Raw genomic sequence first — 26,423 nt, 5'->3', positions numbered from 1 at the left:
TCAGAAGCAATGTTATGTGGAATACCATGATGGTGTGTATAAGATACTTAAGGGCTATGGATAGCGGTATTGTCTGAGGCATGGTGGGCTGGGATAGTGAATGGTACCATCTGAATCATCCAAACATTCCCAAAAATCCCACTTCAATTCTAGGCATCCGACTTTCCAATCAATGCCCTAATTTTCACATAAGAGAAAGGCTGTGAATTCAATAATGCCTAAATTCAGCAATTGAAATTTAAATTTGACTTTCAGCCATCTACAGGTATAGGAAGCCCATGGTTTTCAGTCCACACCTTCAGAGATAGTCACTGCCCAACACAATTCATTGAAGGATCCCACGGGCTAGTGTGGTGGTTATGTTTTTGAACAACAGTTATTACCATAAAGATGAGATTTGGTTAAAGAAAAATGTGTACAAAACCAACGATGGGGTGCCGGCCCTGTGGCGTAGCGGTTAAGTGCGCACGCTCTGCTGCTGCGGCCCGGGGTTCGCCGGTTCGGATCCTGGGCGTGCACCGATGCACCGCTTGTCAGGCCATGCTGTGGCGGCGTCCCATATAAACTGGAGGAAGATGGGCACGGATGTTAGCCCAGGGCCAATCTTCCTCAGCAAAAAAAGAGGAGGATTGGCATGGATGTTAGCTCAGGGCTGATCTTCCTCAAAAAAAAAAAACCAATGATGGATTTAGTACTGGGTAATAGAAAGCAAAACAGACAGCAAAAAAATAGAAAAAGTAAATTATTGGAAATAATAATTTCTCCATTGAATCTTTCTCTAACCAAAAGAAGGTTCGAAATACCATATTTAAGTTCCTGAATATAGATCATAACTATAGATCACCTGCATCAAATAGCTACCAGTCCAATGCTTCCGATGCCTGAAGAGCTCTTTGTTTTGTTTTCACCAAGGAATCATCCAGCTTGTGTTTAGAAGTCTAAGACGAAAGGAAATTCAACCTAACCCAAGGACACTCTAACAGTTAGCAAGTTCTCCCTTGTGTTAAATGGAATTTCTTCTCACTGTATTTTACACTCTTGAAACTAATTTCACATCTTGAAGTCTTTCATATTTCATTGTTAATGAAGTTCCTACAAACACACACAATATTCCATATGGAAAGTGAGTCAAAGTCTATCAAAATGCCTTAAAAGTGTAAATATAGTTATATATACCAATATATGCTGTAACTCAATTTTAATGATTTTTATAACAGTTAAAGTCTTGGAGTTGTTTCCTACAATAACTTAGGGTCATGTGGTCTTCTCAGCTATCAAAAATCAATTGGATGAATGACTTCTTTCTTACTTGGGAGAAGGAATTGGGTGCAGGTAATTTATTTGGGAGAAGTCTTAAGTAAAGTTCCCTAGAACAACCTGAGATGGGTATTTGTTTGCATGTGATTTATTGAAAGTGCACTCAGAAGAGATAGGTAAGGGAGGGAGGAAAGCAGGATAGGAAAGGAACTATGTAAGAATGGGATTTCAGGTGAAATCTAGCTTCAGCCTCATCCTACAAGAAGGAGTATAAATTGTACTGCAGAGCCCATCTTGCCTTGAAGCAAGGGAGTAGAATTTTTGTACCCCTGCCCCAATCAGTTATTGGTCATGGTCTGTGGAATGGGAGGTTGGTATAACTCTTGGGAATCTCCAGCCTCAGAGACTTCAAACATACAAGGGAAACCCTCCAGAGAAAGTTGCAGGTATGACTTATTACCCCGAGTACTTGTGGCAGCTGGGCATCGGACACAACAACCAAAATGGCAAAAGGAATCCCAGAAGATCTGGAAGAAACATCAACAATGTCTGCCAAGGTCCGCCTCTTGCACCATTCAGATCCACGTGCTTTTCACATCAGGTTTACTCCATTATGTCATAGCTTCTCTAGGATTCCGGTCATTTACAATTTCTGGCAAAACGTAAGAGAGAAGGATTTGTGAGATGAGCTACAGCCTCGCTGCTGCAGTTAGACCCAAGGCCATCACTGATATTTATCATTTCTCTCCTCTACCATCCGATCCAGAGTCCCCTCACCGTCAGGTAGTACTTCTGATGGTCTAGGTGGATTTCTGGTGGGGTGACACAGATCCTTACCTCTGAGGGGCCTGAGTTCCTGATTACCATGGCCTTATCAGGCTGTGTTTGCTGAATTTTTCATTTACAGTTAAAACTGGCCTTTGGAGTACCAAGAGACTCCTTAGTAGATCACCCAAGTGCCAAACATTTCTGCCTGCCCGCATTGTGTAGCAGCAGCCCTACCGCCTCATGATTATCAAAGTCAATTTCCCCCACAAGGTGGTAACTCCTTTCCACTGGCACAAAGAACCCAGCGTGGCAGGGTGGCAGTCATAGTATTAAGTTTAATGGGACTCTTTGTTCCCTGGTGGAAGTATCACCTTTCTGGAAAACAGGATCTACAGAACCTAAAGTTGTGGAGACAGGAAGAATAAATTCTTCAGATGGGTTTCTGAGAGTGATGGTGAGTGGGGCCACTCCTACTTCCACTCTTTGGTTCTCAGATCCATGTATTGTACTGACTGGGGACACGGCACCATATAATGACTGTTGGTTTAAGGATAAAGAAGGATAGAGACCCATCCTCACAAAATGTCATCGTAGTCAGATGTTCATTCTTTACCAAGGCACAGTAGCATACCTGGAGATGCTTTTCAAGTGGTTAAAATAGAGTTTAATTCTATTAGAAAGTAAATAAAATAAAATTCTCTGCTACAGATGTCATGTCTTTACTCTAGAAATCAAGTGGTCTGCACTGTGACTCTCCTACTGGAACTTGCTAGGGTAAGTATGTAGGTAATTCTAAATAAATATTGATCTATGTAATAATAACAATAACAATATCTTGTAGAGTTTAATATATAGAAAGAATTATAATACAGGACAACAATAGCAGTAAGGCATGTGGTGGGTAGTAAATGTATGTAAAAGGTTCTAAAATCCTAGCATTGTTCAAGACGTAGCAAAAGTCCTAATTTATATTAGAGAAATTTTCATAAATCAAGGATGCATGTTATAATCTCTTTGATAATACTAAAAGAACAGTAAAACAACGTATAACTAGTAAGCTAATACAAGAAAAAACAGAATAAAAAGAAAAGTAATTAAGTTTAAAAAGGCAAGAAAAGAGAGAAAAAGGAACACAGAACGTATTGGACAGGGTAGAAAAGAAATAGTAAGATGATTTTTGTTTGTTTGTTTGTTTTTACTGAGGTCATATTGGTTTATAACATTGTGTAATTTCAGGTATACATTATTATATATCAGTTTCTGTATAGACTGCATTGTGCTCACCACCAATAGTCTAGTTTTTATCTGTCACCATACATATGTGCCCCTTTAGCCCTTTTGCCCACCCTCCCACCCCCTTTCCCTCTGGTAACCACTAATCTGTTCTCCTTATCCATGTGTTTGTTTATCTTCCACATACGAGTGAAATCATATGGTGCTTGTCTTTCTCTGTGTGGCTTATTTTGCTCAACATAATACCCTCAAGGTCCATCCATGTTGTTGCAAATGGGATGATTTTGTCTTTTTTTATGGATGAGTAGTATTCTATGGTATATGTATATCACATCTTCTTTATCCATTCATCAGTTGATGGGTACTTGGGTTGGTTCCACGTCTTGGCTGTTGTGAATAATGCTGCAATGAACATAGGGGTGCATAGATCTCTTTGTATCGTTGACTTCACGTTCTTTGGATAAATACCCAGTAGTGGGATGGCTGGATCGTATGGTATTTCCATTTTTAATTTTTTGAGGAATCTCCATACTGTTTTCCGTAGTGGCTGCACCAGTTTGCATTCCCACCAGCAGTGCATGAGGGTTCCCTTTTCTCCACATCCTCTCCAACATTTATTATTTCTCGTCTTGTTAATTATATCCATTCTGATGGGTGTGAGGTGATATCCCATTGTAGTTTTGGTTTGCATTTCCCTAATAATTAGTGACATCGAACAAGATGATGGGTTTAAACCCAAATCTCTCAGTCATTATATCAAACAAAAATAGAATGAATACTTCAATTAGAAGGCACGGATTCTAAGACTAAATGTAAAACTTCAACTATATGTTGCTATCAAGAAATACATCTTAAATATAAAAATACAGTGAGGCTGAAAGTAAATGAATAGAAAAATATATACCTGAAAACAGTAGTCAAAAGAACCCTGAAGTAGTTATACTAAGATCAGACAAGGTAGTCTTTAAGATGAAAGGCTTTACCAAAGGTATAGATAATATTTCATAATGTTAAAATGTCAGTCCAACAGGAAGATATAAAAATCATAAATTTGTATTTCCTTAATAACATAGCCTCAAAATACATACGACAAAAATTACCAAAACTTAAAAGAGTAGAGAAATATACAACTCTAGTAGGAATTACGAAACATCTGTCAGTAACTGATATAAAATAGGCTGATAAAATATCAGTACAGATACAAAAGATCCACACCACACACTGAACAAACGTTACCTGACATAGAAAATCGCAATCGTTATAAACCAGTGTTACTGCAATAAACAAAAAATTAAAAATTAAAAAAAAGAGAAAAAAAAGAAAATTGCGATCAACAACTTCAGAATACAGATTTTTTTTTCCCCCAGTGCACTTGGGTGGGAACTCTTTAGAAGGAGGCATGGGCAGCAGGAGTCTGAGATCTGGCCTCTCTCATAGAATAAATAACAGATACTATCACGTCTGTCTTTCCCCCCTGTACATTTGTGTTCCAGTTCCACTCTCTGATTAAGTGAGTGCTAGGTGGGAGTTTGTTTAGCACAGCATGTGAGATACTTCTCATTTTGTGTATTATGAGTAAAATGTGAGAGTAGAGATCAGGAGCCATATTTTTGAGGAGATTCAAAGGTCTAGCTTGTTATACTCAATTCCAAAATAGAATACATGTTCCCAGAGGTGAGATGGATCCAGGTGAAGCAGCATTTATGGCGGGAGTTTGAGACATGCATCCAGGGAGGTAGAAGACAAGGAAAAGCATATCAGGCAAAAGTGAATTGATAGAGAAACTCCTAAGATGGAATGTGGATATTTGCTGAGGATTTTAGGGGTTCCCCAGACCTTGTAGGTCATTCTAGGCTATACTCCTCTGCTTTCTTGAGCTATTTCATTGGTAGTAGTAGCTTTCTTTGTATCCTATTTTTGCATAAGGCATTTTGCCTTTAAAAGTATATATAACGCGTACAGAAAAACTCTGGCAAGTTAAACACCAATGTCAATAGCAGTTATTTATAAGAATGGGATTTATGATCTTTTTTCTTTTTGCTTATTTGTACACACTAATTTTCTTAAAATAAACAAGTAAGCATGCATTTCTTGTGTAACTCCTTTGTTTCTGCACTACATTGTAGTACAAATCCTTTTTTCCTTTTTTAACAGAAACCAACCTCAAAAGCCCACAGACCTAAGTTTGATCCAGAATCCAAAAAACTGAAGCCCAATCACTCACAAGTCCTTTTTTTTTTTTTTTTTTAGCAAGATGATTTCTTTTTTTTTTAAGATTTTATTTATTTATTTTTCCCCCAAATCCCCACTAGATAGTTGTCTGTCATAGCTGCACATCCTTCTAGTTGCTGTATGTGGGACACGGCCTCAGCATGGCCAGAGGAGCGGTGCGTCGGTGCGCACCCGGGATCCGAACCCGGGCCACCGGCAGCGGAGCGCACACACGCAACCACTAAGCCACGGGGCCGGCCTCACAAGTCCTTGAATACCATCTTGTGATGGAGTTGCAATCATAGCAACGGTGTTTTCTCTTTGTTGGCTGGATCTGAGAACATGTAAGACTTGAATGCATGGTGTGATATAGAGCAATCCTGAGTTTTGTTCCTATAAACATTCCAAAACTTATACATTCAGGAAGTGTTGTCTTTCAAAGAAGTCACTCTGCTCATATCAGTTTTGGATGTCCTCTTACAAAAATGTCTTCAGAGCTGGTTTAGTAATGCCAAAAGAAAATCAATTTCATTATAACTCATAAGAACCTCATGCTTAGTCCACAGTCTTACTCCTCTTTTTTCCCCTTCTCTCATTGCCTTCTCTAGCTAAGTTTCATCCCTTCCTTCTTTGTATTCTTTATTTTAACTGCTAATGTGTTTGACTAAGACTTCAAGGACCTATTGTTGAGAACCTGGGGAAAAAAGTGTGGGAAAGGGTTCTGAGGCTTAATAAAGCCTGGTACTGGGAGGGGGCTGGTCAGTTTGAGTGTAAGGCCCAAAGTTTAGCTGACATTATAATTTATCACCTCATTCTAGGATACTTTTGAATGTGAAAGGGGACATGATTAATAATTATGCCAGTTCAACCAGGATGTATGGTCACCCTGTGGGTATAGAGAGCAAGTCAGGGAAGGCACTCTGACTAATATCTGTCCACTTGGTCTGCCTTTAGGGCCAGAGATGGGTGTAATTGGCCTAGGGTCATAAATGTGAATTGCCGGATGTAGAGGATGGCTTCTATTTGAGGATGAAGCTATCATTACATTTGATCATTTGATCATTGGGACAGAGCCATGTTTAATTTAGGGAAATCTCATTTGGTAAGAAATAGTTAATTGAATTTCTTTGAATTACTTCTAACAGATTATTAAGATTTTATGACTACTTATACATTTTTGGATACTCCTTAGAAAAGAAAATATTTTCTAGATATCATAACACACCTATTCACATATTTTCTGTCATCTTCTGAGACTCCACTATAACCCTGGAATTTTCACATCTCCTTCTGTCCTCAAAAGCCTAATAAAAGATTAAAACAACCCACAAAATCCCTCTAATTGTGTGATCATTCAGTTTAAGCTATTCCTTCATTCACTGCCTTATAGTCTGTTCCTTTGTCTTTTGTTTTCCAACTTTGGAAAAGCTACAAATTCATTGAGTTTGTTGTCTTTTCCACTTAAGTTGTTTATTGTGCCAAATCTCATTGATTCCCATGGAAATCAGCCTATAACACAAGCGTCCACATTGTATATGTTAAGTAAGTACTACAAGTAAGTATTGCCTTGTTTTTTAAGCCACTGTTCATTGTAACACACACTTCACCAAACTCAAAAAGTAAGAAATCTATAAACTCCCTCTTTTAATAGTTTCAAAGCCAACTCTACTATCTATGGTACATACTTCTAAAGGAATGCCAGTATAGAAGAATTCATTCATTCCATAAAAATTTATTGTGTTCTTCTTATTAGTAGGAGCACTAGTGAAATACAGGTGAAATCACACAGTTCCTGACATCAAGGTTCCCAAATTCTGTAGTAATGGCAATAGTCACGGTAGACTGTGCTAAATGCTGTTGCAGAGGAACATATAAAGCACAATGATGGAACAAAGAGACAAAAGAGATCAACAATTTTGGTTGGCAGGGAGTTAGAAAAGTTCTCCTTCAGGAAACACTTGTACTGGGTCTGGAATGTTGAGTAGAAATTTTCTAGGAGGAAAGAAAGAAAAATAAAAGAATTTGAGCCCCTTCTCTGGGTCAGACACATTATATAGGGTATTTAATAGACTTCTCCCACAAAACTATTCCATTCCATTCCATTCCATTCCATTCCATATCCATTCCATTATTCCATTTTTTCACAGAGTTAAAAAAGATTAAGTCATTTGTTCAAGGTTACAGAGCAAGCATGCGAGCAATGGAGACTGAAAATTCAAACTCTGTGTGTCTGATTCCAAAATTGTCTGTTCTTTCCATGGCATAATACTGTTTCCCAGCAGGGCAGAAGGGTATATGATTAGCAGTTTGTTTGTTTGTTTTTTTGTGAGGAAGATCAACCCTGAGCTAACATCCATGCTAATCCTCCTCTTTTTGCTGAGGAAGACTGGCTCTGAGCTAACATCTATTGCCAATCCTACTCCTTTTTTTTTATTCCCCCAAAGCCCCAGTATAGTTGTTTGTCATAGTTGCACATCCTAGTTGTTGTATGTGGGACGCGGCCTCAGCATGGCCAGAGACGCAGTGCATCGGTGTGCGCCCAGGATCCGAACCTGGGCTGCCGGTAGCAGAGCGCGCGCACTTAACTGCTAAGCCACGGGGCCGGCCCAGTACTTTTAAATACTGTATGATGCTGTCTATATAAAGTTCAAGAACACGCAAAACATTTATGATGAGAGAGGTCAAAATAGTAACTATGGTAGAGATGATGTTGGGGAGCAGGAGGGAGACTTGTGGTGCTGGGCAGGTTTCTTAAGTGTATATATTTAAAAATTTGTTGAGCTGTACACTTAAGATTTGTGCACTTTATGTAAATTACACCTCGAAAATGTGAATAAAAACAAATTTGCTATGTGCTATGGCTTTTAAAGGTCAAGAAAGTGATCTCCGGATTCTCATAGAACCTCTTCTATTGACAAGTTGCTTATTTTAGATATTTATTTTTCCCTGAAGAAAATGGATTAATTACAAATAATGACAATGGATCAATCTTGCCTCTCTTGAGCTCTTTACTGTAATCTGCTTTCTAATAATTCTAACTGCCAAGATCATAAAATTGTGGATTTTAAGAGATGAAGAGTTGCTTAGAGACTTCTACAGGGGCTGCCACAAGAATTTTTTTGAGACTCTGATGAAAGCAAAACTATACATCTCCTCCCCAGAAATGTACCTATTTACATAATTTTGTATGGGATTTTGAGATTATCACACCACTTAGGACCCATGAAGTAGCCCAAAGATCTCAAATTAAGATCCTCTGAGCTAACCTAATCCTTTTCCTACAAACGAAAAAAATAGGCCCAAGGAAGGAAAGCAGACTATTTAGGGGCTGAGAGAAGACAGAACCCAGGCCTTCTGATGCTCAGACATTTACACCGTTCACCCCATTGCCTCTTTAGATATTGTTAGATTCTCTTTGCCCCAAAACCTCGGTCTGTGGAGCCCTTGAGTTCAGAAGAACTTCCGTAATACCTTGTATCCTACCCTATGTAATTGGAATCACATCAGAAGCTGGTCAAAGTTTACCTTGTACTTATTGGAGAACAATAGGTGTAAAGCTGAGTTGGGGGCATCTCTCTCTTTTTTCACAGACTGCCTCACCCAGAACTGAAGTTAAAATTAAAATGACCTGGTGATAAAAGTTCTTTTCTTTTCTTTTCTTTTCTTTTTTGTTTGTTTGTTTTAGAGAAATCAACTCTGAAGTGTTGCCTATATTTATCCTCTGAAACTTAAAACGTTATTCTGTGTTGATCTTTATAACATTGGAAAGATCCCATTGAACTCTGCTCTGTAAACCTTTCAACGGTCTCTGACCAAAAACAATAAAATTCCAACCTGACCCAGGAAATTTGTCCAATTTGTGCCCACTCAGTTTTTCAGTTTGGGACAGAATCTTGCTCCCAATCCAAACAGAGATTGTGAGAAGTGAAAGAGGACCCAGAAATCCTTTTCTTCTGTGTGAAAAGTCCTGATCCTAACTGGAGCAATCAATGAAAGAAAAGGGCTCAAGCCGCAGCCTACAAATTTCTTTGGGTTTAGTGTGCTGGGAATGAGGCGCAGAAACTACATAGACTTGTAGGTAGACATAGAATAGAAGCTGCATGCACATGCATTCTATTTGTAAAGGTTTTCCTAGGTACTTGCTAAGCTATTCTTTCCGTGCAATCATCTTGCTTTTCTACCTGCGTGGGTGTAAGCTTATATTTATTAAACACTCTACCATATGTGCCAGGTACTGTTTTAAACGCACTGTATTATTTAATTTAATTTTCACAACACCTCTTTAAGATAGTCTTATTACTATGCCCATTTTATAAATGAGCAAACAAGTTTTCACGGGCCAAGTAACTTGGCCAAGTTCATAGAACTTGGAAGTTACAAAATTGACCCTCAGATACAAAAATCTGGTTTCAGTGCCTGGATTTGTCCGTCCTGCGCTGGTGAAATAAATAAGTAGAGATACACTGAAGACTGGGAAATGGATACTGTTGATTGGTTCTTCAAGGGAAAGATTTTTCTAGGTACTATGTTGTTTTCGCCCAAATCTCCCACCTTTCTCATTGATGGAAGCCAGGACCAACACATGCAGTGGACAGTGAGTTTCTGGGAAGAATGAGGCTGACAGGAAAAGATAGGGAGAGGGTAAGGTGGGGGAGTGTTTTTCGGAGGGTGTCGTGGCGCGAGACAAGGCTGCGGCGACGGCCTCCCCTCCCCGCCGCCACCTCCAGCCTCCCGGAGCGGCTGGGCGGGCAGCTGACCGCCACCTCGTCGCGGCCCGCCCCCAGAGCCATGTGGCCCAATCAGCGGCGCGACCTGGCGCCCCGCCCCTCCGCCGGGCCATATAGGCCTCGGCCTGGCTACCAGCACCGCCGCAGTTGTTGCTCGAGCCGCGGCCGGAGAGAGCTGGAGGAACGGCGACCGCCGCCCGCTCGCGTTCCGTTTCCCCCTCCCCACGTACGCCGCCCCGCCTCTCTGCAGCCGCCCACCCGCGGAGCGCCGCCGCCGGCCTGAGCGCCCGCTCGCCTCCCTTCTCGCCTCTCTCCGTGTCCGCGGCGGGCCGGCGCGATGCGGCTGGGCCCGAGGCCCGTGGCGCTGGGGCTGCTGCTGCTGTGCGCCACGGCAGCCGGCGCCGGGGACCCCGACGAGCTGCACTACCCGCAGGGCGAGCACCGCGCTGACTACGACCGTGAGGCGCTGCTGGGCGGCCAGGTGAGGCGGCCGGGCCCGGGGCTGGGAGAGCGAGCCTCGCCCCGCGGCTGCCGCGGGCTTTGTCCCGGGACAAAGAGGGGCGGCCGGGCGAGGCCTGGCCGGGGCGGCTTGACCATGGGGGCCGGGCAGGGCGCTGCTCACTCGCTGCGGGACCCCGGGGCCTCTGAGCCTGAGGAAGTAGCGCGGCCCAGGAGCCGGATCCCTTCTCCTCTCCCGACACGGGGCAGGATCACTGAGGGTGTGTAGGGGGCAGGGGCCTTGGAGAGCGGGTGTGGGTCACCCCGAAACCCCTCGGCAAGGGAGGCTTCTGGTGGCCTTATTCTCCACCATCTTGCCCCACTAATAGTAATGCTTGACACCTCCCCCCCCCCCCCCCCGTGTATCTCTTATCCCCTAAAGGAAGAAGTAGATGAATATGTTAAACTCACCCCTGAAGAGCAACACAAAAGACTGAAGTCAATCATAAAGAAAATTGACTTGGACTCGGATGGCTTTCTCACCGAAAGTAAGGACGTCCTACACAACTAACAATGGAGAAATCCCTTTGTAGGAGACGGTAACACAAACCTTTAAGCAGGAGTGTCTGTTGAGTGTAGATTGCTAGTGTTCCAACACTTTAGAGGTACTGTGAGAGGGAAAAAAGGACATGGTGAGTAGGTCTTATACCTGGAAGTCTTTAGACATAGGATACCAAATAAAACTCAGTGCTTTCTCCAGTAATACATAAACATTGATCCTACACGGTACCTGCAGGTCATACATTGAGCAAACACCCTGTTCCTCACATGACTTTTATCAGTGTCAACAGTATGATTCATTTTAAAGAAATATACCAAAAACCTTCTGAAGGCATTAAGTGATTTATTGCTCTTTTGATATATGCTTCATTAGAATTTTAAGAATTTGCTTTTTTTAAATAAAGCAAGTAGAAAAAGACCTGTTGCATGTGAATTATGTTTATCATAAATTCTTACAGCTGGTAGGGGCCTTAGAATCATCTTATCCACCTCTCTTTGTAGAGATGAAGAAACTGAAGCCCAGAGGAGTAAGTGCCTTTCTCAAACAAGTGGCAAAACCAGGACTAGAATCCAAATCTCCTGCTCTTAATTCAGTTTTTTAATACCCTTCACTTAAGAAAAGAATCTGAGTGCTCTTAGGTAGGTTCTATAGTCAGAAATGAAATGCACAGATTATTAAAAGAATATTCTAAATAAATTGCTGTGCAACTGCCTCTCCTCATTGCTTAATTCAAGTGATGAACCCTATCAACTTTCCAAGTTGATCCTCAACAAAAATTCAGGAGCTATTTTGCTATAATTCTTATTTAAATGCTGCTCAGCATCTAAGAAATGAAGTTGCTGAAGAGATAATTACAAACTAATTGGTAAACTTAAGATGTGTTATCCATAAAGTATTCACATTGGTGCCCTCAGGAATATTAAGGTTTTGCTTCCTTCTACTTGAAACAACAAAACCTTTAGACTCTTAAATATCCAATAAGAATAGGTCCATCTTTGGTTACACTAGAAAGCACACAGAACGAGTTGCTTTGGAAGACTTTGTTGTGACTGTCTGTAAGGGCCTACATATGTTCAAATATTTAATAGTAAATTTTTTGAAAATTTAAAGGTAAAAGGAACTTAGTCCAAATCTTCATTTTACAGGTGAGAAAACACAACCTTGAGAGGATAAACTTCCCCCTTATGGGAGAGCTGTAACATGAACCCATATTTCAGATCCCTGTTCCATTCTGTATTCTATTATGCCATGGTGATCTCTTTAAATAAACTAGCAGAAACCCTGAAGAAACCCTCATTCTTCTTGAGGACTCTTCAGGGAATTTTGCTAACTGGCACTTCGAGAGCCAGGACTGGACTTAGTTTTCTTGAGAGACAGCAAAGTTCAGTGGAAGGAGTTTGGGCTTTGAAGCCAAATGTAGGTTTGACTCTGGACTCTGCTACTTATTAGCTGTGAGGCCTCAATTCCAAGCCTCAATTTCCTGAACTGTAAAATAGTGATTATAATTGCCTTGTTTTGAAGATTAGAAACAACATATTTAGAAGACCTGATATATAGTAATTGTTCAATACATGGTTGCCATAATAATTATTATTCTGCCCTGATACAGAGTTTCAGGAGAGAGAAAGTGTCTTCACTTCTCTATTTACCTGACCTCCCCTAAACCAGTAGAGGAGTACCACTCATTAAACCAAATGGTATATTATCTTTAAACCAAATGGTATTACTCCTGCTGTCCTTGCAAATAGTCATGTTTTTGTTCATCCTTCCCCCCCCTTTTTTCTGTAATGCAGTATAGTAAATATTTCTATGAATAGCTTTTTAAAAGTTGATCTGAAAGTGGAAATTTGAGATTTAGAAACTTTTTCCTCATGTCTTCAGGTACCAAGTTAAGACGGCTGTTGCAAGAAGGGCATAAATCATAATTGCTACCCATAACATTGTTAAAATTTCCTCCAGATGTTTCATGACATGGTTAAAGGGAATATACTGGGACAATGTTTTTCAGACTTCAGTCAATTGAATGCCTTTTCACAATTTAGGCCATATCTACTAACCGTCTATTATTTCCTTAACATAGTTTCGATTCAACTCAATGTAAAATTTATTTTAAAGGGAAACTTTATATTACTTTCATAAACGAAAAACACTATTTTTTCTAATACATGTTAAATTAAGTAGGTAGTTATTCAGGTATTTGTGCTTCCTGGAGATCTGTGATAGCCGCAATTTTTTGGTTATCTGCAAGTTTTGGGGTAAGGTTAAAAAAAAGTCAGTGCTCTTTTGGCCAATTGTTAATTCATTTAGTAAATACTTACTGAGCCAGGCTCTTTCTGGGCATTTGGAGTACCTCACTGCACAAAACATACCCAAACTCTCTGCACTCAGGAAAGCTTATATTCTGTTTAGATCACATATAATATTCTTAGACTCCCAACAGCTCTCTCCTCCTCCTACTCCTATTTCTATGAATACAACTAGGCCTCTTCTCACTCAGTATTTGCAAACACTGAAGATTTTTTTTTTTTCTTTTAGAGAAGCTTTAGAAATCCTCACTCCTCTAAGTATCAGAATTACTATCCCATTCATTGTGTTCTGGGAAATTCTCATAGGTGAACTGAGTTCGTGGATTCAAATGTCTTTTAAACATTATGCTATGCAAGAAGCAAAACAACAGTTTGTTGAGTATGATAAAAACAGTGATGGTAGTGTATCGTGGGATGAATACAACATTCAGATGTATGATCGTGTGATCGACTTTGATGAGAACACTGCTCTGGATGATGCAGAAGAGGAGTCTTTTAGGCAGGTGAGTACATGTGCACAAGCTGTTCCTTTTGATCATATTGGTTTACTTTACCTTCCTGCATGAATGAGCACCAGAGGGCCTGAGGTCATAGACTGGATTGCCTTGTTCTCTAGGCAATCACCTGTTCCACTTCAGTGGTCATTTTGATGGTTTCCTTTCTAGCCAGATTTAGGACTTGTATTCTGGACTTAAATTATCCTTGCATCTGTTTTTCTCAGCTGCATCATTTGTTTTCATTTCCAGAGTTGCTTTTTTAGTGTATTTTGAATATGTATCTCAATGTTTTATTTTTTGTTATAACTGAACAGTTTATATCATATTTACTAAGAAAACTATAGAGACCCATTCGCATTTTTAAACACATAGTTTTATATAAAATAACTCTTTTTAAAAAAATTTTTACCTGTGGTAAAATACACATAACATAAAATGTACCATTTTAACCATTTTTAAATGTGCAGTTGAGTAGTGTTAAGTTCATTCACATTGTTATGCAACCAGTCTCCAGAACTCTTTTCATCTTGCAAAAGTGAAATGCTAAACCTATTAAACAACTCCCCATTCCCCGTTCTGAGCCCTTGGCAACCACCATTATACTCTCTCTGTCTGGATTTGACTACTCTAGGTACCTCATATAAGTGGAATCGTAAAGTATTTGTCTTTTTGTGACTAGGTTATTTCATATAATGTCCTCAAGATTCGTCCATGTTGTAGCGTGTGACAGAATTTACTTTTTAAGGCTGAATAATATTCTAATTGTATGTGTATACTACATTTTGTTTATCCATAGACATTTCATTTATCGATGGACACTTGGGTTGCTTCAATTTTTTGGTTATTACAAATAATGCTGGTATGAACATGGGTGTACAGATATCTCTCTGAGACCCTGCATTCAGTTCTTTTGCGTATATACTCCAAAATGGAATTGCTGGATCATATAGTAATTCTATTTTTAATTTTTTGAGGAACTGCAATACTGTCTTCCATAGTGGCTGCACCACTTAAAATAACTCATTTTTGAAGATTCAGTATCACTGTGGGGTCTGTTGTGTCTCGTTAATTTGTGGTTTAATTTTTCAAAAAATATACTTATTAAGCAGAGCTGAGGAAGACAATTTATATTTAGGAAATAATAGGAATTTTAAAAACCTTTAATAATTAGTAGGAACTTTTCAAGACAAATGACTATAAGCTTGAGAAATTGCCATTTCACATACTTTTGTATTTCAAAGGTAATTTTAAAGACTGATTTCCCTAAAGATAGTTTTATATGTGGAAAAAAATAAAACCAAACACCTTGTTGCAAACTGTTATGTCCCAAAATATTAGTTAAGGGTGCTTGGAAATCATTTGAGCCTCTTGCATTCCTTAACTTATCCCATTATTAGTGTTTACCTTTTGGCTTTTATTGTGGCCATATTTTATCATTGTACATGCTATTTATTTTAGAATCGTATTGGCCACTTGAACTCTGTAGGCCATCACTAAATCAGAGTTGGTTGTTTCTCTGCTAATGATTATGCATATGCTGTGCATATGCCACCAGAGTAGAGATTCAAGACTCCAGACCCAGCTGTGGAGCCAGTCTGCCTGGTTTTACATCCAGCTGTACGTTAACAGTTATGCAGCTTTGAGTAAGTTATTAAACCTCCTTATGCCTCAGTTTCCTCATATCTAAAAGTGGGATAATAATAGTATGGAGAAATAGTACTAAATAGTAGCGGTTGGACTAGTAAGCAGTTCTGTGTTGATTTAAAGGAATATTGTTGAAGAAAGCATGTGCAATTTACATAAATTAGTATTTATATGTAATAAGCTTTTAAAAAATGTTGATGCATTTGTTAATTATATCAGCTTTAGATTAGTTAGGATTAATTTACAGGGGAAAAATGTATCTTGTTTTCCTTTTTTTCCTCTGTATTTGGGTCTTCTTCTTACAGCAGACTGAAGAGAGTATAAGTCAGTCTTTTCACTTTTAGTGCTAAAAAGAAAACAAATGATAATGAGATTTGGGATTTGTCTATCTACTAGGTATCCTCCTTTACTAGAGAAATTAACTTATCTTAAAAGCATCATTTGAGTTCTAAGACTTTTCTAAAACCAAACCGTGGTATGATATTATGACTTCCCTGCAAGGGAGCAACAGAGAAGTTAAATACAGTATTTTAAAATCTTAAGAGAATTAGATTCTAATTGTGTCCTTTCTTTTTTCTTTTGGCACCCAAAAGATTTAATTACTATCCCATCAAAAAATAAGAAATGCGTGTGTGGTTTTTTTTAATCTGTATTCTTGGGAGGAGGTGATGTAATAGATGATGGTGTTGAGAAGAAAATCTTCACTTTGAAGAGATACATGACTCATTAATGCAAACTGTTTATGAACAGTTTTTCTTCTAAAAGATGTCTGGTTCTAATGCTGTGTTCCCCACCCAGGTACTCAGTACATGTTGATGACAAGACTCTACTTTTTAAGAATGAATTAGATGGATCTTAATAGCCTAAAGGAATTGATGGATCCCTAAAATGAACACTTCTCAATGGGAGTCCTCTTGGTTATTCTTTGACAACCCAGGAATATGTCTGTACATGAAGTTCTAATCATAATACTTTTAGAATTTGATATAAATAACCCCCTAAAAGTAGATGTGGAGTGTAAAGATGAACCCAGAAACAGCTGCATTATTCTTCAAAATAAAAAATCAAAGATGAAAAATGAATCAGTCTTAAACAGAGTTACAGACTAAACATTATACCATAAATAAAGTAATCATAAACACTACTTGGATATCTAAATAAAAAAAATTTTTCTGTATGGAAGCCTATTAAAAAAATCAAATTGATACCTGAATTTTATCTTATTTTTAATGTTTCCATATAGAGAATAGAGATAACCTGGAATAATGACCCTCTCGGGCTGTGAAATACCTGAAAAAGCATTTCTTTATGATATGGTGAACAAGTACAGTCAGCATTTTTAAGCAGGATAATTAAAGTTTGGGGATCTGCCTGGCAGAAGTTCAATTGCTCTAACTTCTAAAGCCAGCTGCTGAGTGTGCATGTATAAGCAGTATTTATTTATGTAAGATATAATTTTGCATATGGCTAATCAGAATTTTTAAGACCTCAACTTTTGTTCTGGTATCACAGGTTATATATTTCCTCATGTAAAATCATTAGTCTACCAAAAGATGGCAGTTTTGTTCTTCACAAGTTTCCGATACAATATAAAAATAAATGAATATGGTAGTTTCTATCTTTTTACTACTGTATGTAGCACTTTCTACCCTCTACTAGAATACAGAAGAAAAAGAGTGTTGAAGTTTTATAAAACTGGCAGTCTTTTTTGTTGTTATCTTTTAGAAATTTGCCACTTTGAAAAAAGTTTTTCTGTGTATTGGCTTCTTTAATATGACTTGCTCTTAAATTGTGTTCTTCAAATGACCATGAATAAAACCGCTTTTGAAAATCACATTATTTCATTTTATTTAAAAAATCTGAGAAAAGTGAACCAGAAAACTACTTTCCTTTTTTTTTTTTTTTTTTTTTTTTTAAAGAAATCTCAGCTTGTTGAAAGAGATCCTTTCTTTCCATAGGCAAATTTGGCCAAATTCAGCTCCCTCTGCTGAAACTTGGACCTTTTTGCTCCAAATTGAAGGGTTCTTTCATAAGGAAATCTAAGCACTTAGTATTTTGAATAGCGGTTTATTCAAAAAGAACTTGATGGACTCAACAAAGTACCTCAAGTTCTTTTTTGTTTGCTTTTACCCATGTTAAATCTGAACATAAAATGTAAATTATTTGGTCTAGTTATTTAAAACTTTGAAACATCAAGTTAAAAGCAGCTATTTGGACACAATTTTTTTTCTTTCCTATGTGATTGGGTGAGTATAACTAGCTAGTGGAATCTGGATGTTTAAAAGGTGAGTTCTTTTGGGTAAGACTAAGCCTCTCCACTGTAAATCAGTCATTGTAAAAGAACCAGTGTTTCAGTAAATGACTGCTACCTAACCTTTATTATTCTAGAAAACTGAAAAGAGCATTTCTTTTCAACCGTGAAGCACATAAATTAAAACTTCTAAATTATGTGAAATTGTGCTTTTTAAAAAATGTGCAGTTTAATACACATCAGTTTATAGAAAAGACAGTTTTTTGCAGAAATTCTCAAAATAGAATTTATGCAAGATTAGCAATATAGCACTGTTGACTTCCAGGGCTCTTGATTACAGAATTACCTTTGAGAAATTCAGCAGCCGTATCCCTAATAGCTGCTACTTGATTTACTGCTTGAGCATACTTTTAAAAAAAAAAAAAAAAGAGAAAATGGGCATGAGAAAGTAGAAAATGGTGTGTTTATTTAACCTCAAAATAAGCCCATTTTGGCTTTTGATATCTGAACATACAGAATTCGCACTAATAAGAGCTTACTAAGAATAGACTTTCAAATATAATATAGATACCAAAAGTATTCTTATAAGAGGGCTATTTTTCTGAAACCTGTTAATATATTTTTGAAAAGTCATTTTGAAGACCAAAAACAGTTTGAAAACGGCGTACCAACAATTAATTCGTAGGCTAAATTTTTTGCTTTTTGGGCATTCAAAAAAGTATTGAGATTAATTGTTAAAAAAGATAGTGTGTTGTACTGCAGAAAGAACAGGGAGGTTCGAGTTCAACATACTTTAGCTGTATTTCTGACATGCCTTTTAATTATTTAATCTCAGTTTTTCTATCAATACTAGCAACATGTAACATTTATTAAATACTTAATACTTAAGGTTTACTAATTGCTTGATAGGGATTCTCATCCCAATTGCTTAGTAGAATTTTTTTTCCTTGTAAATTATTTAATTTATTTAAACCAAAAAAAACCAGTTCACTCATTTCTCCTACTCCCCCAGCCCCCACCTCTGGCAACCACCAATCTGTTCTCTGTATCTATGAGCTTATTTTTGTTTTTGTTTTTAGATTCCACATATAAGAGAGATCATATAATATTTGTCTTTCTCTGACTTATTTTAACTTAGAACAGTGTCCTCAAGCTCCATCCATGTTGTTGCAAATGGCAAGATTTCATACCTCTTTGTGGCTGAATAATATTCCTATGTGTTTGTGTGTGTGTGTGTGTATGTACGTGTGTACCACAATTTCTTTATCCGTTCATCCATTGATGGACACTTAGTTTGTTTCCGTATTTTGGCTGTTGTAAATAATGCTGCAATGAACATGGGGGTGCGTATATCTTTGCGAGTTAGTGTTTTCATTGTCTTTGGATAAATTCCCAGAAGTAGAGTTGCTGAATCATATGGTAGTTCTGTTTTTAATTTTTTGAGGAAACTCCGTACTGTTTTCCTTAGTGGCTGCATCAATTTACGTTCTTACCTATAGTGCATAATGGTTCCCTTCTCTCCACATCCTTGCCAACACTTGTTATTTCTTGCCTTTTTGATAATAGCCATTCTAACAGGTGTGAGGTAATATCATTGTACTTTTTATTTGCATTTCTCTGATGATTAGTGATGCTGAGCATCTTTTCATGTACCTGTTGGCCATCTGTATGTCTTCTTTGGAAAAATATCTATTCTTCTGCCCATTTTTTAACTGGATTGTTTGTTTTTTTGCTATTGAGTTGTATGAGTTCTTTCTACATTTTGGACATTAGCCCCTTTTCAGGTATATGATTTGCAAATATTTTCTCCCATTCAGTAGGTAACCTTTTCATTTTGTTGATGGTTTCCTTTGCTGTGCAGAAGCTTTTTAGTTTGATATAGTCCCTCTTGTTTATTTTTGCTTTTGTTGCTTTTGCTTTTGGTGTCAGATTATCCCAATTTTATAGTTGAGGAAACCAGAGAGGTTAAGCAGTTTGTCCTAAGTAACACAGCTAGTAAGTGGCATTGCTAGAATTCAGATCTGAATCTTGCTGACTATAGAGCCTGTGTCTATAGTGCTCCTAATGAAGTTATTTACCCAACCTACCTTCAAAAGGTTGTGAAGATATGGTAAGATAATGTATGAAAATATTCTTTAGTTTTCACATAGTTTGTGATTTTCAAGGTATTTTTAATGATGAATGGTATGGATGAGACCTTTAAATATGTTTAATATTTAATTTTCAAAGCTTCATTTAAAGGACAAGAAGCGATTTGAAAAAGCTAACCAGGATTCAAGTCCTGGTTTGAATCTTGAAGAATTTATTGCTTTTGAGCATCCTGAAGAAGTGGATTATATGACGGTAAGAAAGAAAAATTTTTAGAGAATTATTGCCAAAACTTTAAAACCTGTTTTTAGTAAGTTATTAGAATGAACTGTATAGCAACCAGAATTTTAAGAGAGAGTCAAAGTTTGCCCCACTTAAGACTAGGAATGGGGAGGAGGGTTTCAGGGTGGGAGAGGAGGCTGCTTATTGGGAAGGAGAAGGTAAAGGACTGAGTTGGGTTTTTTTGTTTTTTGAGGAAGATTGGCCCTGAGCTAATATCTGTTGCCAATCTTCCTCCTTATTTTCCTTTTTTCTCCCCAAAGCCCCAGTAGGTAGTTTGTATGTCATAGTTGTACATCCTTCTAATTGCTCTATGTGGGACGCCACCTCAGCATGGCTTGATGAGTGGTGTGTAGGTCCATGCCCAGGATCCGAACCCATGAACCCTGGGCCGCCGAAGCAGATTTGTGAACTTAACCGCTATGCCACCAGGCCAGCCCCAGAACTGAGTTTTTTTAAATCTCTGTAATATATATAAGCATCAGTCTTTCCCTGGCTATTTTCTCTTTCATAACCATTACCTTCAGTGCCTTTCTTGTCCTTTTGTAGCTTTTAGACTTTTCTCTGGTCTTTCAAGATTAGTAACATTAGAACTTCCTATTTAGTTTATCACATCACTTATGAAAACTTTTGGTCTGGGAAAACGTATCACGTTTGGATCCCTTTTAATAGGGTGTGTGTAGGGGGATGTAGCTGCTAATGACTAGTCATGTTTTTGCAACTTTAGGCATAATGAGTCCTCTCATCCCTTTGGTACTTAAAAGAAGAACCAGCTCTTCAAAATTTTGTTGAACTCTAAGTTTAACTTAACAAACATTGATTGAGTCCTTCCTATGACCTGGCAAGCTTCTTGAGAGCAGAAACTCTCATATTGGAGGGTAAAAATTAATATAACAAATAGCTTTTAAAAAATAGACTAAACATTTATATTGAGGTCTGTTGCCTGGCATCAGCCTGCAGCTGTGTGGCTTGGTTCCCTGGATATTTCAGGGAGAAAAGATGTAGAATTTTTGTTTAATGGGTCATGGTCAGATGCTGCTGCCTTGATAACAAGGCTGCAGATAAATTTTTCTCCATAGCTCAGTGGCAAGAAACCACCATTAGTACCACTTCTCTTGCCGTTGTGAGGCTTCTGATTTCTCACTTGGTACAAAATACATGACCTAGTTTAAGAAGAGCTAATTGAGCCCTAGCATGGCAGGCAGAGGATGCTAGATCTTGATTCTCTGGGGAATAAGGGACAATGGAAGACTGAGGAGCAGAATGACCAATGAAGGCAATGAAATAATTTAGGCATTATGTGTTATGGCCTGGAATACGATGTGGCAATGGAATGAAATAGACTTGAGCAACATTTTGAAGAAAGCATAAACAGGAATGTTGACTGACTAGATAGGTATGGAAAGGGACGGGAAGAGTCAGAGATGACTGAAGTTTTGAGTGTACCAATGATAAAAAGGTAGTACCATTGACAGAATAGGGTATGTCATGGTGGGGAAGGATGTTCTTCCATTGTGCTGAGTTAGAGTTGATGTTAGCACATAAGATGTGTGACCATAAAGTGGTGTCTCATTCAGTGCAGCTTCATTAATTCCTATTTACTTTAATTGTTTTTGTGTATTCCTTTTTTCTTTAAAGGGTATATTTGGTATAGGAAAAGGCAAGGGTACAAGATCAACTAAGTGATTCTACTTTGGATTAAAAGTCAGAATTTAAAGATATTTTCATTCACGTATTTCCAAAAATTATTTTAACTGTGGCAACCTTATTGAAATACGTCTGTTGTTTCCCAAGAGGATTACTTGAATGGAGGAATAATAATTTTGATCAGTGGTTCTTGACTTTTATTGGATCACAGACTCCTTTAAAAATATGATGCAAACTATGGACTCTTTCCCAGAAAAATCACATATGCTCATACATACAAAATATTGGATTATAATTTCAGGAGGTTCTCAGATCCTCTCTCTAAAACTAATCTTTGGATCTCCAGGTTAAGATCCCCTGCTTTCTAAATATAAAATCTGTAATATTTGATTTTAAAAATCCAACAACTTGTATTTAAGTATTTCGTACATATGTAGGTGAAACCCCTGGATTTGGCTAGAACTGGAGACTTTTGAAAATATATTTTCATTACAGTTGTGATGCTAGAATCCAGATTGAAAGGTGTTTGGTTGGCAGCAGGTAGTGAGGTATTGAGAACAGTAGATGTAACCTTTGAGAGTCTAGGCAAGGAAGAGAGGAAGCCAGGGTGGTAGTTAAAGAGTGCAGCAAAGTTTTGGATGTGTCTAAAGGCATAGAAGAAGAAGCTGATGGAGAAGAGGCTGGAGTTATGAGTGACAGAGAGCACTCAGGAGATGGGAAAGTATGGGATCTAGGAAGACAGTTGAGGGCTTTGCCCTAGAGAAAAGGGAGAGATAGTTTTAACTCCTGAGATTAAAGAGAAAGATGAGAGGAATAGGCATAAAAATAGAGGTAATTAAAGATGAGGATGCAATGCTGGTAAACAAGGAAGCATTTCAGAGGACCTGCACCATGTTTGGAAAAATAGGAGGGTCTTTGCCAGGAGAGTGTTGGAGAGAATTGCGGTAAGGCTCAAAGAAAGTGGAAGTATCAAAAAACAGTTGTAGAGTGTGTGTTAGGGAAATTGAGGCAGAGACAGACTTCCAAGCTGCAGTGAGAGCCCACTGAAACAGCAAGAAGATTAATTTATAAGGATTAAGTTTATATTTGTATATCTTTCTCTTTTAGACTTGATGATTCCAGAATAAAGGAGAAAGTAATGTGGATCTGATGTACAGGGTAGGGATTGGCATCATAAGAAAAGGGTACAAAAGGATATAGGAAGGTAATAAGGGAAGTATTAGCTATTAAACAGGTCATCTTGGGTCAAGTATAACTAGAAAGTGTGTAATTTGTGGGTTAGAGAGAAGGATTTGTTGTTAAGAAGCCTTGATAAGAGAGAGGAACAGATTTGGGGGCAGTTTAGGGTAGATGGGGATAGGTTTGTTGGAAGAGGAAGCAACGGGGTTGAGGTTTTATGGGGGACTGACACATTTCAGATCTGGAGGTAGAACAACAGTTCTATGCAGAGATGTAAGATTATTGTTGTTAATGGATTAGAGGGAAAGTGGAGTTGAAGACAAGGGTAATAAAAGATGTCATTCTTGAGAAGGAGGGGAATGTGCAGAAAGTGGGTATGAGTTTAGTGCGAGGTTGTTTAGGAGGGTGAAGTGGAGTTCTCAATAGCAGAAGCTTAAGGATATTGAATTTAAAGCTACTTAATATTTGGGGTTTTATTCCTGCTCCTAAATTCCAGTGTTTGGAGAGATTGTCTTGCAAATATAGACAACCAGAATGATTATTTCTAAAGAAGTTCTGTAGTAGAATTGATTTAGATGGTGATGGGATTGAAAATTTCATGACTAATTATTTTTTTTATGAACGTGCAATAGGAATTTGTCATTCAGGAGGCTTTAGAAGAACATGACAAAAATGGTGATGGATTTGTTAGTTTGGAAGAATTTCTTGGTGACTATAGGCGGGATCCAAGTAAGTAGCCTGGGGGTATGTGGAAGGAGGAAAAAAAATGGAGTTAAAGAAGAAAGAAATTGAAAGACAGTCTTACTTGTTGAAAGCTCTGTTTGGCAGAGGAAAATGGAATAAGACCTGTGCCTGATTTCTACTTGTTCTGCCAAGTTAAATATAATACAAGTGAAACAATGGGACTTATAGCTTATCTGAGAATGTTGTCTTGCTCACTTTTAGTTCCATGTCTAGATTCAAACATTTTTCTTCTTCAAGCAAATATAATGTAATTACCAATACAAATGAGTGAGAAAATAAAGGTTGATATTTTTAAACAAAATCCTGGATCTTTGCATGTAGATCTTAAAAGAGAAATATAAAATACTATAAATACTGGTGTAGACTGGAACGTGACTTATTGAGTGTTTCAAATTTGAGGAGTTTGTATATGCAGCTTTTTCTGTAAGCAGCTGTCTTTTTTCAGAATTGTTGCCTAAAAGCATCACTTGTTGTGAATGTCACTTTAAAATTACACATGGCATTACTTTGTAAGAACGCTTGGGAAGCTTTATATAGTCATGTGTTGTACATAAAAATATTACTCAGCTCAGACTTGAGAAGACTAGATATCAGAACAAGTAGCAGCAGTTAACAAAATTACTAGTTTGTGATAACATGCAACAATTTTAAAACTCGGAGTCCTTTAGACTTGTGTCACTTTTGAAAATTACTGCATAGTTTGTACTTATTGCAGGACTTTTCAGTTAAGTAATTCTGTTTCTTTGGGCTCCCTTTATGTAGTAAGTTTAAACTCATTTCCTTTATTCTAGGGATATACCAAACTTTTTGTTGGATATATGTGATATTCTTGTATATGTATGTATATTTGTGTTTGTTTTTTTTTTTTTATATATGAAGCAGCAAATGAAGATCCAGAGTGGATACTTGTTGAGAAAGATAGATTCGTGAATGATTATGACAAAAATTCTGATGGCAAGCTTGATCCCCAAGAGCTGTTAGCTTGGGTAGTACCCAATAATCAGGGCATTGCCCAAGAAGAGGTGAGTGTTACAGAATGATTGTCTCCCCCCTAAATTTGGTGCTATTGATAGGAAAGGAAGTTCCAAATCTTAAGCCAAAGAAAGAAATAATGGAGTTATTTATTTAGGATCAGTGCATTGCTCTTTCTTAGTTAAAATCTGCAAACTCTTTACATTGTCAAGGAGGCAAAGAAATTAAGATTGTATCATATATTAATTTGATAGTACAGTGAATAAAATAATAAAAGTTTGTATTCATCTATAGGGGCTCAAAGTGGGTTATATTAATTTTGTTTAACTTTGACATATTCTGAATTGAATTTGAGTGGGGAGGAGGCAGAACCCAGCAGAAATTAAGAAAGGGGATAATGAGGGAAGACATAGACCAGTTACAATGTGTAATATTTTTAGGTACTTAGACAATAATGGGTACTTGGTACACCTGAATGATTTTGACAAATCAAATCACATTAAAATGTGAACATCTTGCTGAAAATACTTCTTATGCTTGACACCTTGTTTTTTGTTTTAAAGGCTCTTCATCTAATTGATGAAATGGATTTGAACAGTGACAGAAAGCTCTCTGAAGCAGAGATTCTAGAGAACCAGGACTTGTTTCTTACCAGTGAAGCCACAGATTATGGCCGACAGCTTCATGATGAATATTTCTATCATGATGAGCTTTAATCCCTGGGTATACCTGAGTAGAGTACTGGCCCTTTTTATAATTTGTTACCAGCTTTACTTTTGTGATAAAATATTGATGTTATATTTTACACACTTAAGTCTTATCACAGTCAAAATTATCTTAATGTAGATTATACTTTTGGCCTTTTAGAAGAAAAACAAAACAAAACCTGATATTTATTTCAAAACATATTGAAGAAATAAAACAGTATTGTGCCATATGACAACAGTCTTTCCTAAATATTCTGTTTAGTACTGTATTGTGGAATATTTGAGTTCTATTTCCATACTTGAAAAAATGGAGGATTTTAGAGATGCCTGAACAATATTATTTAAGTAGTATATGACTGAGCTATCAATTTTAAGTAGATTTAATTTGGAAACGACAGAAAGGACATTGTTTTTAGATTTAGCATTTTGTTTTAAAACCTTTAAAGGAAACTTTAGAAGGACTTACACCTCACATATTAATGTTGAGAAGTTCTGCTTAATTTTAAAATGGTTTCTATAAAGGGTTTTATTGTATGAAATAGAACTTTATATTTTTGCATATGTATAGATAGTAATTATATTTAATGTGTAACTATAGCATTATGGTGTGTGGAATTCGACAGTGTCCAGAACTCTTTTCTTTTTTGACTGATTAAAAATGAAATGTCCTATCTTTTTATATGTTTGTTGGCTTTTTTTTAAATCTTCCAGGTAAACCTTGAATTTAGCCTAGGTTTTGTCGTATTATGCATTATCCCACCTCATCCGTTCCTGTGTTTGGGTATGAGTGTTCTCAAAACTCTTAAATTATTCTTGCTGCATATTCTTATCCAGCTTTTTTTTTTTTTTTTAAATAAAAGAATCATATTATCATTGAACATACACCAGACACATTTCAGTTGCTATTGTAGCA

The 26,423-nt window shown here is 37.5% G+C and overlaps 1 protein-coding gene across 2 annotated transcripts; it reads left to right on the top strand.

Annotated features, from left to right (window-relative positions):
- Positions 1-10,361: 10,361 nt before the first annotated feature.
- RCN2 (reticulocalbin 2) lies at positions 10,362-26,189 on the top strand. Of its 2 annotated transcripts, none has more exons than XM_014780958.2 (7): positions 10,362-10,677; positions 11,077-11,182; positions 13,809-14,005; positions 20,124-20,237; positions 23,720-23,816; positions 24,714-24,853; positions 25,367-26,189. In XM_014780958.2, exons 1-7 carry the CDS (start codon positions 10,534-10,536, stop codon positions 25,517-25,519), a joined length of 951 nt encoding a protein of 316 aa, XP_014636444.1. In that variant the 5' UTR covers positions 10,362-10,533; the 3' UTR covers positions 25,520-26,189. The 2 variants fall into 2 exon arrangements, with proteins under 2 accessions (XP_014636444.1, XP_004421908.1); XM_004421851.3 differs by having other exon boundaries at positions 10,363-10,677; positions 24,711-24,853.
- The last annotated feature ends 234 nt before the right edge of the window (positions 26,190-26,423 follow it).

The sequence above is a fragment of the Ceratotherium simum genome, chromosome 3 (genome assembly GCF_057802395.1).
Source record: "Ceratotherium simum simum isolate JZ-2026a chromosome 3, ASM5780239v1, whole genome shotgun sequence".
NCBI lineage: Eukaryota > Metazoa > Chordata > Mammalia > Perissodactyla > Rhinocerotidae > Ceratotherium > Ceratotherium simum.
Note: the sequence above shows the minus strand (reverse complement) of the source record. Positions and strands in the feature narration are given on the sequence as shown.